The sequence below is a fragment of the Macaca nemestrina genome, chromosome 2, assembly GCF_043159975.1.
Source record: "Macaca nemestrina isolate mMacNem1 chromosome 2, mMacNem.hap1, whole genome shotgun sequence".
Taxonomy (NCBI): domain Eukaryota; kingdom Metazoa; phylum Chordata; class Mammalia; order Primates; family Cercopithecidae; genus Macaca; species Macaca nemestrina.
The window spans coordinates 90,884,558-90,898,263 of record NC_092126.1 but is presented as its reverse complement, the minus strand read 5'-3'; the positions used below and the strand labels follow the sequence as shown (position 1 = coordinate 90,898,263).

At 33.9% G+C, this 13,706-nt stretch overlaps 1 protein-coding gene and 1 non-coding gene across 2 annotated transcripts; one reads left to right on the top strand and one right to left on the bottom strand.

Moving 5' to 3' along the window:
* Nucleotides 1-8,899: 8,899 nt before the first annotated feature.
* Nucleotides 8,900-9,921, bottom strand: LOC112428057 (small integral membrane protein 30-like). The gene has a single exon (XM_024795429.2). The coding sequence runs from the start codon at nucleotides 9,770-9,772 to the stop codon at nucleotides 9,593-9,595; it is 180 nt and encodes a 59-aa protein (XP_024651197.1). The 5' UTR covers nucleotides 9,773-9,921; the 3' UTR covers nucleotides 8,900-9,592.
* A 391-nt stretch (nucleotides 9,922-10,312) lies between these two features.
* Nucleotides 10,313-10,420, top strand: LOC112428062 (U6 spliceosomal RNA). The gene has a single exon (XR_003019929.1). It is a non-coding gene; the product is annotated as a U6 spliceosomal RNA (small nuclear RNA).
* Nucleotides 10,421-13,706: the final 3,286 nt, after the last annotated feature.

Here is a 13,706-nt window from a genome sequence, read left to right as displayed (position 1 = left end):
AGGTCAGGAGTTCAAGACCAGCCTGACCAACATAGTGAAACCCCATTTCAACTAAAAATACAAAAAGTAGCTGGGCATGGTGGTGCACACTTGTAATCCCAGCTACTCAGGAGGCTGAGGCAGGAGAATCGCTTGAACCCGGGAGGCGGAGGTTGCAGTGAGCCAAGATCGCACCACTGCACTCCAGCCTGGGCAACAGAGCAAGACTGCAACTCAAAAAAAAAAAAAAAAAAAAAAGAGAGAGAGAAGAAGAAATAATAAAATATTTATCAACAAACTTAGGAAAAAAAAAAAGGTATAGGGAGGAGACATTAATTGAGACAACATGCAATTCAAGACCAAAAGATAATTAAATTTGAAAACAGATTTGATAAATAGAGTAACTGTGAATATTTTAAAAGCAAATAAAATAGCAGCAAATTTTATAATTTAGAAACTCAAGAACATGTTGAAAGGAAACAATTGTACCAAACATTAAGTTGAAAACAAGTAAAATAAATTTTGGTTTACTTTGCACACTACAAATTGAACTCAATCCCACACAAAATTTATGGTTGCTCATGGCCTAGATCTTAAAGCAAACCATCTCTCCACTTCAGACTGATAATTTGCCTTGAAACATGTTGCTATTACTGCCATAATGGGGTTTGACATTCTAGAACCTTCTTCAATGCATACTAATTTTAAGGATGAATTTGCTACCCTCATTAATCATTGGACATGCATTGAGGGCCTGGCCTAAAACCCAGAGCTATGACACCTTCCTCAAACACGGTTCCCTTAGGATTTCTTTCTTTCCTATTGGCTTATGCAGAGAGCTCCATTATATAGATATATATATAGATATATAGATATATATATAGATATATAGATATCTCCAGCCTGTGTCTGCCTGTGTCATGATCAAGATATAAGAGGCTAGGGTTGTATATTTCTCCCAAGCAGACATTGAAAGATGGGAAAAGCCAGTATAAGAATAAGTCTGAAGAGGTGCAATTGCCTCAAAAAGAGAGTATACTTAACAAGAAGACACTAGAATTGCCAGAAATAAGTTTACTTATAACAACAACAAAATCTACTTCATATTGAATAAAACACAACTCCTGCCCTCAAATAACTTCCAGGAGAAAAATAAAACCACTTAACCTTATCACTTAAGGTTTATAAAGCATTCTTTTTGTTTTTGTTCTTTCATTTATTTAGAAGTTGCCAGCACAGGAAACACTGGAAGATCTGAGTGTCATTATCATTATTTAATATTTTATCAGAGCATTATTCTCAATGAAGTGAAAAATATTTTTAGGAAACAGAATGCCAGTGAATTAATTGAAAGTAAGAACTATACCTAAGACTGCAGAGTTATATTTTAACTTCATTCCTTTAACTATTAATTTTAATTATTTCTCATCAGAATTTATATGTCATGTCTATGTGCAAACTGTAGTATTGACCATTTTTCATTTTCCTTTCATCACTCTATATACCTCATTTTCATATGGTTCATAATAATTGTATATTATGTGTTCCATAATATAAAATAGGATACATTTACTATTATTACAATATTTACATGGAAATACCGTAGGAGAAACTACATAGCATTGTGTATGTCTCTGTTTCTTTCAAGTTACAAATTTCATTTCTGGGAACCATAAAGCATTCTTAAGTTCATGATAGGTAGGTCAATAGCTATTGTTGTTCCCATCTTATAGATGAGGAAAACTGAGGCTCATGATGGTCGAGCGACTTATTCTGATCATATAGCTAAGTGCAGAGACAGGAATTGAACTGAAGTCTTCCAAATCTAATTTCATTGCCGTTTTAATTTCTTCGTGCTGCCTCCTAAAGTATACCTCAGGTACATTGGTTGCCTCATTCATTCCTGTTTGATTTGCATTGTGGTGAATCAACTTTTGGAGCGAATTCAGTGTGGCTGCTGCAGACGATTGCTATAGCAGCAATTGGTCATAGAGTGTTAGCTTTGTAACAGCTCAAGTCAATGACAGGCACAGTACCATGAAATAATTTCCCCAATCTTTTAGAATAAGTAACCTTCCCCTGAACTTCAGGGACCACAAGGGATCCCACAAAGATTCATTCCAGGTTGGGATTAGTCTGCTGGCCTCTGGAGCAGCAGAACCAACAGTTATTACCTGCCTCTTTGCTTCAGTTGAAAGGACTAGCTGTGCTTGTTACTTGTTCTGTCTACTACCGTGACAGTAATATTAACTCCAGGTTCCATTTCTGTCTCAACCCCCGGCTCTCAATCCAGCAGGAGTCTGGGCACATGAATACTGATTTTCAGTACACATTGGATTCTGAGTATTCTGAACTTTTTCAAATTAGGAATAATATTATAAATTTAAAATAATATAAGTATCGGCGACTGAGCCACCCAGTGAGTCTGCAGCGTGGAAAAAGGTAGAAATGGCAGATCTCTTGGAGATTTGATTCTCAATCAATATCAGTCAATCCTTTTAAGCAGTGACTCATTTATAAATATCACCAAAAGTGGAAACTGTTTAATTAACTGTTCTAGATAGAAGAGAAAGATTTGAAAGATATAAGTCCCAGCCAGGTGTTTGAACCCAAATCAATGACCGCACTGTGTAAAGGTCCTAAGAAATAATGAACTGCCTTTAATCTTGCCTTTCAGCTTGTTGTCCTGAATATATCTTAAGTAAAAAAGGAATTTTAATTTTTTAATTTTTGTCTTTTCATAGTTCTTTAGAAGAGTAAAGTGGTTCAGGTTTTATATAAAGTCTCAGGGAATTTTGAAAGAGAGAAAATATCAATACATTCTTTGTTTTTATTTCTAAGCAAAGTAAGTTGCCTAGTCGATACACCTTTTAGATCAAGGGCATGAAAGTAGCTCAGATTAGCTAATAAAATATTCCACAAAATATTTGTTTCCAAACTACTGTGTTAATTATCAGAAAAAAAAGAAACATTGATTGTTGAATATGATTTCTTTCTCCCAATATTCAAAGCAAATGTACTCACATTGGCTACAGGAATGTAATCTAGTGAACGAAGATGGCCAGATGGGACTAATCCTGCTTTACATTAAAGAGGGCTTGGGTAAAATGGGAAGAACAATTATTCAAGACTCACTGTGATAAACATATGGTATTAATAAAGTATATGGAGTCAAAATAATCCTGTTAATATTCTTTTCCCTTTATACTTCAAGATGAGGCTTTGACCCAGGTGAGAGGGGCCCTTCTCAGAGTCCCACACTTCAGGGAGCACTGCGACATACAACAGAAATGTACTAACCTGTAACACTAAGGCTGAAGATCTGCTCCTGTAACGCTGCTCGGTCCCAGAGAATGCTTCTCTAGGGCTCTTCACCTTGGCCTCAAAACAAAAAGCAAGTGGGCTTAAATTCCATGAATGTTTGCTGTGAGGCAGAGGTAGGGAACAGACCCTGCTAGGGAATACCAGGAAGAGTTGAGTGGTGGCAGCACTCAGATAAAAGACAATAAAAATTCATTCTTCCCCTCAGATAATGTGAATAAAATAGATTCTGGTAGAATGTGAAATAGTTTCCAACTAGCGCCAAGTGTCATTTATCAATCTCTCATGTTTTTCTAAATCACGTTTCTGTAATTGCCATCAAATCATCATGGTATTTGCAACAGGTGCATATAGTGTCTGAGAAATATTGAAATATTTTACAATATTAAATAATTTATATTTTTATAAATTTTTGAAAATATATGTATATAAAAACAGGTTACTAATTCTTTATATGGGCAAATAGAATTGCAAATAGTTTTATTTATAAAAATATTTTATAAGGTTAAATTTTAAAATTCAGGTGTTAATCATTTTGACTTAAAATTCTAACTTATATTAAATATGAATTTTATTTTACTTTAATGGAAATTTGAAATATTTTTGAAAGAACAATTTTGATAACATGAAACTCCTTTTACAATTTCAACTTTTTGCATTTGCTTTAACTTACATTTTGAAGAATATATATTCACATTCCGTATACTTTGAATTAAACCATATTACTATTTTCTAATTTTTGCGATCAATGTGAATTAATACATCGAATCATAATTGAAATAGAAAATACCTTTGAGCTGAGAGAAGGAAAAAAACTAAATACTTAAAACCCCAAAGAAATTACCTGCTTAACTGTTTAAAAACTGAAAACAATAAATTTAAGAGGCTTCTGATGAACATAAATTATATAACATTTTTAAAGCAAAATATTACAAAATATTTTAAAATGAAAAGTAAGGATCAAAATAATGACAGTGAGAAGGAATATTGTTTTTGTCAAACACAAAACTTGAATTGATCATGTAATTTCTTTACTAAACGAAGATTTTGACTACTGAGCAAAACAGCGGGAATAAAAAAAAACATTGTTCATATCAATTTCCCAACTCAGAAGCAACAAATACAACCATGGCCTGCCCATTAGGACAAACTGCATTCATGAAATCAGAAAATTTTACTTTTAAAAAACTTGGGATATTTACTATTTTTTTAGAATATTATCCCAGATAATTACCATTGCATCATTCTGACGATATGAACATTTTCTAGAAAAACACAATATGATTCATATCATTTATCTTGATTTTCTATTGGATGAACATTGCAGAAAATTGTGTTTGGCACTACAGTTTCTTCAAATGGAAAAAGAGACTATGAAAACTGCCCTTTCTCTTTCTTTTTTTTTTGAATGACAACAAGATACGTATTCTTTTGACTGCATACTAATACCATGGGAGCATAGTATTCCATGTTGTATATGTGCCACATTCTCTTTATCCAGTCTATCATTGATATGCATTTAGCTTAATTCCATGTCTTTGCTATTGTGAATAGTGCTGCAACAAACATAGGCATGCATGTGTCTTTATAACAGAATGATTCATATTCCTTTGGGTATGTAACCAGTAATGGGATTGTGGGGTCAAATGGTATTTCTGTACATGGATGGAGCTAGAGGTTATTATCCTTAGCAAACTAACACAGGAACAGAAAACCAAATACTGCATATTCTCACTTGGAAGTGGGAGCTACATGATGAGAACACATACAGAGGGGGAACAACACACACTGGGGCCTTTTAAGGGGTGAAGGTTGGGAGGAGAGAGAGAATCAGGAAAATTAACTAATGAGTACTAGGCTTAATACCTGGGTGATGAAATAACCTGTACAATAAACCCCCATGACACAAGCTACCTATGTAGCAAATCTGCACTTGTACCCCTGAACTTAAAAGTTTAAAATAAAATAAGATAAAATTGCCCTTTCGATTCTAATTTCACAAACAAAACATTTTGCTATTATTCTTATCCACTTCACAACCAATCTTCTCAGATCGGTTTGGAACAATGTAATATTTGTGACTAAAAACATGTAGGTTGTTGATAATACAAACACACACACACACACACACACACCACAAAAACATGAAACATCATTTGCATCATTTGCACATAAGTATTTGTGCAACTACTAGAATGGAAATATTTGAATAAATAGCAAACAATTGATAGTTTTAAATAAAAACAAGTAAATGCTGATATAGAACACTGAAATGATGTTTGAGGCATATTTCCGTGTCCCTTTTAGCACAACATGACATGAAATAGTGGAACATTTCTAGATTTTGTAAAAATTATTTCAAACAGTGGTACTAGAATGGCCAAACACAGCAATGTAAGAAATAATGTAACAAATGTCACTACAATTGCCAATGCCTATTGATGGAATTGGCTCAATTTATTTTCCTCCTCTAGGGCTCGCTATGAATTGTGGAAGTTAAGATATATACCTTTAAGATGTATCATTCAATAACAAATAACAAATCATTATTCACAGTTCAATTCTATAATTGCTGTCTTTACAATAACTGTGAAATGTATTTTATGGAGGTAGAAATCAGCATATAGAATTTTGCAGTATATTTATCACACCTGGGAGGAAAACCCTGAAATATTTCAGTTCTTTATTTTAAAAGATATCAATTCACAAGACAGATATAAAAATAACCTTTAAGCATATGAATAGATGTTCAACCTCACCAAGGATATGAGAAAAGAGAAATGCAAATTAAAACAAAACTGAGATGCCACCTCTCACCTACCAGATCAGTAAAAATTAAAAAGAATAACAATACTCTTGCTAGACTGTGGGAACACAGGCACCCTCATATATTGCTAGTGGGAAAGAAAATTGGTGCAAACCTTAGGGGATAAAATTTGGCAATATCCAAATGATTACATATATATTCACATTATGACCCAATGATCCCACTTTTAGGATTTTTTCTGAAGTTGCACACCCAATGCTATGAAGATACATACACACACACACACAGACACACACACACGATCATTCATTGTCATCAAAACATATTAGAAGCAATGTAAATGCCCATTTATAAGACAGCAGTTGAATAAACTATGGTAGGTCTACACAATGGACATTCTTTCCTTTAATAGAATAAGGAAGTTATTTGTTGAATAAGGTGGAGCAATTTCTAGGATATTGTGAAGCACAGCGTTGCATTAGGCAATTAATAATGTTTGTGGTAGGTTTAAGCTTCTTTAAAATGTATAATTTATTGTGATTACTTTTCTCATCCTTAGTAAATATTATTTTTTAAAAACTAATTTCATCTTCATAATTATGTTCTCTTTTTCTTAAAAAAAAGAAAAAAAAAAGTTCCCTGATTGGTATAAACTTCTGGCTACACAAAACCTGCACTTCCTTCAGAACTGTGGACTATGGTATGTAAATACATTATGTACTGTCTGCTATTTGATTTTTCTGATAGGTTTTCCACCAAAATTACTCTAAAATATTTTTCTAAAGCAGCAGTTCTCAAACGTAGCTAAGCATCAGAATCAGCTGTGGACCTTTACAAAAACAGAGATTCCTGGGCAATACTTCCTTAAGTCTGGGGTGCCGCCCAGAAATCACTGTCTTCCAAAAGCCCTGAAGCTGATTCTGAGCATCATCCAAGTTTGAAATCTCTGCTGAGAGTAGGTTTGCAAAATAGAGAGAGAATAAAGTTATTATTATTCTGCAGTTTTGAAGAAATTTATGATTATTATCAATAATTTCTTACTTTCTTAAATTCTTCATGATTTGGCCAAGAGTGTCTCATTCTGAAACTGGAAGGACTTTAAGGAAAACTAAACCTTAGGGAAGAATTCTACTTGTCTCATGAAACACAGTCTAGTAGGATAACATCTGGACTTGGAGCTATTCCACAGAAATCAGTTCCTGACTCCGATGTAACCACGGCCTGCAACTCAGCAAGGTTGTTAATGTTGGTACCTGGTTTCTCTTCTGTAAAATGTATATAGTTTGGCCTTTTTTCACAGAATCGTGGGGACCAAAAAAGATACACAATGTAAAATGTTCTTACAGACTGCTAAGTGTTATAGTTCTGGACATAACTCTCATTATGTATTTAAAGTCTAATTGTATGTCCATTTACTATAATTTTTGAAGTTTTAATTCTATATTTAGGTGTTATTATTTTACATGTATTAACTTTCCATCTATCTATCTATCTATCTATCTATCTATCTATCTATCTATCTATCTATCTATCTATCTATTCATCCATCTATGCCACTATTCTCTCTGTGAATTAACAGGAGACATAAGTAACTTCACTTATTTGGGAATATTATGGTCTTTTTTTTTTAAGTAAGTTAATTTTAAGTTCTAGAATACATGTGCAGGACATGCAGGGTTGTTACATAGGTAACGTGTGTCATGGTGGTTTGCTGCACCTATTAACCCACCATTTATGCATTAAGGCCCGCGTGCATCAACTATTTATCCTGAAACTCTCCCTTCCCCAGCCCCTCGGACAGGCCCCAGTGTATGTTGTTCCCCTCTCTGTGTCCAAGTGTTTTCATTGTTTAGTTCCCACTTATAATTAAGAACATAGGGTGTTTAGTTTTCTGTTCCTGTGTTAGTTTGCTGAGGATAATGGCTCCCAACTCCATACATGTCCCTGCAAAGGACATGATCTTGTTCCCTTTTATGGCTGCGTGATATTCCATGGTGTATATGTATCACACTTTCTTTATCCAGTCTATCATTGATGGGCATTTGGGTCAATTCCATGTCTTTGCTATTATGAATAGTGCTTCAGTGAACATATGTATGCATGTATCTTTATAATGGAATGATTTATGTATATACCCAGTAATGGGATTGCTGGGTCAAATGATACAGCATGATGCAAGTCATAGAGGATTTGAAGTGGAGTCATACACAAAAATCTAAGACATTTTGGAAATCACTCTTCTGAGGAAGAACAGGAATTCTGTAATTCTTTAAAAGGCATATGAGAATTATATTCCATATGATCTAATATAAACATTTACATATGTTAAACATATATCTTTCATAAAATCTGGCAGAATCAAATACAGTTCACAAACAGTTATCATATAATTGCCTTATTTTCTGATACATATTGTGTGCTATCATTTCAGAAAACATACTAAGTAAAATTATGTTTATCTTAGATAAATACATCCTGTATATTTTCAAAAGAGTGATAAAAGTCACCACAATAATTTTAAAACTACATATGGTTGAGAAAAATGCCAAAGGGGGAGGAAATTAATTTTGATTGGGATAGTATGTTTCCTGAGTTGGAACAGAATCTTGAATTGCTGGTGGCATTCACACCTCTCCATTACTGCTGTTAGCAATTCTTTATCTACTTCTGAAGTCTATAAAAGCTTAGTGTATCAAAGTGATGCCAAATTTATATATAACTCCTAATACAATGTTATGAAAATGATTCATGAATAAGCAATACACAGACTTCTATGATGAAGCATGGAGTCCACATCAGTCTATAGAAGGCTGTTCTCAATCTTATTTTTTTTTATAACATAATGGGTTTATATTTAATATAGTACTTCTCATCAGGAGGATGTTACTCGGTTAATATAAAGTTTTTTTTTCAAAACATTAAATCTCTTCCATGTCAATGTCTATAGTTTTTTTTTTTAACATTAGATTTTTTTCTGCATTTCAGTATTAGATACACTGAATACACTTTTCTAAATGTTTTTTTCCCCAGAGATAAAAGTTTTCCTTTTTGGCTGACTCTCTGATACCTAAATATAATATTAACTTGGGAGACAACAAAAAAAAAATCTAATAAAAAAAAGGAGAAAAGTCTCCTCAACGATTCAGGAGGCAGTGATTATAACCAAAGAGTGGTGATTTCCTAAGATTCTGGGCAAGAACTTCCTTCTTCCTATTTCACATGCTTTGAGAGAATTCTAAGATTATGAAATATTACTTATGTAAATTTCAGCCATTTTACTTCTTTGACCTCCTTTCTAACTAGCAAATTATAGGCTGCATTTTTCTGTGCATTATTTGTTGGAAAGAAAACATTTTTTTTTTCCATTTATAAATGTATGTTTGTTCCCATTTCATGGAAACAATGAAAAATGTGAAACTCCCTTATTTACTGATTCTTGGAACCTTTCACACACCAGAGCTCAGGTTTAGCCTCTATAGCACAAAGGTTTTCAAGGTGAGGTTTGACTCAGTAGGCCTTTCAAAGTCACATTTGTCCATTTCTTTTTCGTGCATATACCCCCAAGCAGGCACAAATGCCTGCAATGCTGAGAACCACACCTAATAAAAGGGCGATTGCATCACCGGCTTCTACTGCTTCCACAACAGGCAGCACCAAAAGCAGTGACATGAGGACTAAGGACAACTGTGTTGAAACTGAGGTCATGATGTTGGAATCTGGAGGCTGAAGGTTCCAAAGAAATGGTATATATAGAATTCTATCTGACTTGAAATTTTCCCTTCCTGGAGCTCCGGATGCTGAGATTAAGAGGTTCCACGTGACACGACCTTCCAGGAATCAGCCTTTACAGGAATCCTCAATCTTATTTTTAAGTATCTTAAAAGTAAAATCATGACTATAGTACCTCTACACATTTTGAGCTGAGAGCATTATGTTAATTTACATATCATCTAACTAGATTCTACATTCTAGTTCTCTGGACAGGTGGCCTTTATACTTTTTAAATCGAGAACAGCTAGTATGTCCTGATTTAGTGCACATAACCCCTCTCTCCCACAAAAACACACAAACAGAAACACAATACTTAAAATAATACATTTCCCTATTATTACAATTTTTACCTATTTTATTTTTTTCTATTCCATGTCTTTAAAAAATACTGGTCAACAAATTAGATTGATTTAATGTCCCACCAATGTGCATCTGAAAAAATTGCCTTATCAGTGATTTCAAACATAATTTGGAGTCCTTGGCTTTGGCAGTATGTGTTCTCAAATTGGAATGATATAAAGAAAGTTAGCATGGCACCTGTGCAAAAATGATATGCAAATTTGTGAAGTATTTCATAGTTTAAAAATGACTTGGGGAAGAGTAATCACCAGATAAATGGGTAAATCACACGTGATCCATACATACAATGAAATATCATTCAGTCTTAAAAAGAAAGGAAATTCTGACACATGCTACAACATGGATGAACCTTGAATTCATGACGTTCAGTGAAATAAACCAGTCACAAAAAGACAAATAATGTATGCTTCCACTTATATGAGGAACCAAGCATAGCTAAATTCATAGAAATGGAAAATAAAATAGTGGTCGTCAGTGGCTGGGGAGAGAGGTAAACGGAGAGTTATTGTGCAATGTAAATCGAGTTTCTGTTTTGTAAGGTAAGTGTTCTGAAAATGGATGGTAGTGGTTGCACAGCAATGAGAATTTACTTAACATTGACTGCACACTTAAAAATGGTTAAGATGGCAAATTTTATACTAGGTTATTTTACCATGATTACAGAGAATCTTTTAAATCACTTAGGGAAATACAAATTTTAGTAATGTACTTCATATTTACGGAATCAGGAATGGGGACCTTAAATCTGGGATTGTTTAAGAGTCTTCCAGGTAAATCTGATTCAAAGTGACTTAAGAACCACTGCTTTAAAATACAACTATGACTTTTCCTCCCAAGCACCTAAATTCTTTTGCTACTTTGAAAGGAACAAAATTGTGAGACAAGAACTCACAGAAGCCTAACCTTATCCTTAATCAGGATTTAAAAGAAAACAAAAATAGGCTAAGAATTTTTCAAGAGGGAAACTAGTCATACAATACATGTTTATGATATGGATATTGACTACAGAGAAAGAAACATTTCCAGATAGACACAAGATAATATTAAAACACACAAGGTCTAACACTGGTTCTCATACTTTTTTGTAGTCATATTCAGGGTCTTCTCTCAATTAAAAAAAAAAAAAGCTACCTTATTTTGCCTTTTATATGCTAAGATCTTTGCAAGTATTACTTCATCTAACATGGCAATGTCCCAATGAGGATTAATGTTTTTATTTTATTCATAAGGAAACTGAGGCTTATAAATGTCAATTCCTTGCCCAATGTCACGTAGCTCATATGTGGTGAAAACTACATCCACCTGACTCCAAAATCTTTAGTCTTTCCAATGCTACCTTGCCTCTCTGAATGATTTCCTTCCATTCTTACACAGCACACTGGAGTACACCTCATTATTGTCATTTTAAAAATAAGAAAAAAACCTCAGGGAGATGACTTTATGAAGGTCACAGTAAGCCTTCCACATTTTGATTCGATTTTCATCCATAAAATAGAGCTATTTCACCTCTGAGAAATATATTGAAGAAACCAAATAAAATTGGATGTCCTAAAAATAATGCGAGAAGGAGTAAAATCTTGATTAATAGAAAGTACCAGGCAGCTATGGTTAATTGAAGGTTAACTAGAGGCTTCTTTTTGTTTTAATCTTTAATGCTGAAAATCCTTTCAAAATAGATTGAGCCACATCCTGGTTTATGTAAGTTTACTGTGATGAACACAATTAAATCTTTCTTTGAGAGTTTTTTTTTTTTTCTAACTTCTTTATATCCTCGTTGATGTAGATTATACAGGAAATTAATCTGAATTTTTATGGAGGCCAGGAAAAAACTTAAATGCGATTCTTTTGACCAAATCTTTAATAGGAGTTTGTATGATCTCTTTCATTAAAATAATGCACCAAAAATAGTTCCAGGTTTGCTTTTATGACAAGAATTCAAAGAGGTTGGATTGCAGAAGGTACAGATCAATATTTAATGCCTATCTTTCTCCAAATGGGATTTTAGGCTGGAGAACTATTAGTATTTTTTGCTTTTAGTATTCCCTTACATCAAGGAAAAAGATGTATTTATGACTTATATAGATTGTTCAAAGGCAATAAAGTCTCTAAACTTCCTCATTTATTAGGGAAATATGAAAAGTGCAGGTTCCTCAGAGGATCCAGTGAAATCCCCACTCTAAAGAGCTGACCTCAGTCTACCTTTGCCCAGACTAACTGTTACCTGCAAGCCTTCCTTTTATCCACCACGCATTACGTTCACTATTTTCAAAGACAGACACTTGCTGAAATAAAAAGATGAATAATTTGAAATGAGCATAAATCAAGGCATAATTTAAGGGACACATGCTAGAGGTGGCTACTACAAGTGCTTTAAGTATCTTTACTGGCCAGTCAACACCGTAGCCTTTGTAGGTTAACAAAATATTAGCAATAGATTTCCATTGTTGAAATTAGTGATTAGTGATTTTTTCAAATAAGGGCAAAAACTATGTTAGAGGCATTTAGTCTGTTGTAAGACTATAGTTTAAGAATCTAACCAGCCTTTCAAAATTTAGCTATAAGATTTGCACCCTAGATTTGATTTCTACAGAGACCTCTGTCCAGACATTAGATTGGGGGATGGTTGGCCACCCAAGTCTAACTAGAACATCAGCTGAGTCCTACTGCTATAATCATATTGCACTTGCTACATTTGCCTTCAGGGGAATCTACCGTCCTTGGTACAGTCTTAGCACACACACACACAAAAGTTAAAGCCAAGAATTGGTAGAGCTTACCAATAAAGCCAAGAATTGGTAGAGCTTATGTTGTGTATACTTGCTATTAAATGTCTATATTTGAAGAAGAATTTTATTTTCAGTTACTTAGAAAGATGGTATAAGTGCAGGTAAAAACTATTGGCTATTAATTTCTACTCAAAGGAGGCTAATATTTTTACATCTAAATTTTTTAGGTCAGTTCACAACAGTAGATATCAAAATAGAGCTTTCATGGTCATTCCTAAAGGCTAGATGATCAATAAAAATCCCTTCCATGCTAGACACAAACCTCTCCATATGAGCTCACATTTAGAACATTCCTAGAGAAGTAATCACTTATCTGGAACATTTTGATAATTAGAAATGACTTGCCAAGGAGAATTTGCTTGCTCCTATAGTCTTGGATTGATGATCCCTTTAGAGAAATTGATTTGCTGTAACTCAGGCAGAATGTATGTGAAACACAGAAGCTGTGATGATAACCCAAGCCCAGTATTTCACATGGCAGCTCTTGTAAGAAGAAAGTCCACCCATGAGGCAGTGATACAGCATGTCTCCCTAAAGACAAGCTGAAGAGCTTCCCCAGGCAGGGTGAAAAGAGACCTGAAGTTCTGATGTATAAAATCCTTTTAGATAAGGAAATAAGTCTGACCTCATTTTGCCTCTTGACATTGCTCTCAGTCTCCCTGGCTGCCCTTTCAATATTTCTTCTTTCAGACTAAGTTCAACATTTACATGAATCTCTCATT

Excerpts from the sequence above, each read along its gene's own strand:
- LOC112428057 (XM_024795429.2), bottom strand. The coding sequence starts at position 9,772 with ATGACCTCAGTTTCAACACAGTTGTCCTTAGTCCTCATGTCACTGCTT.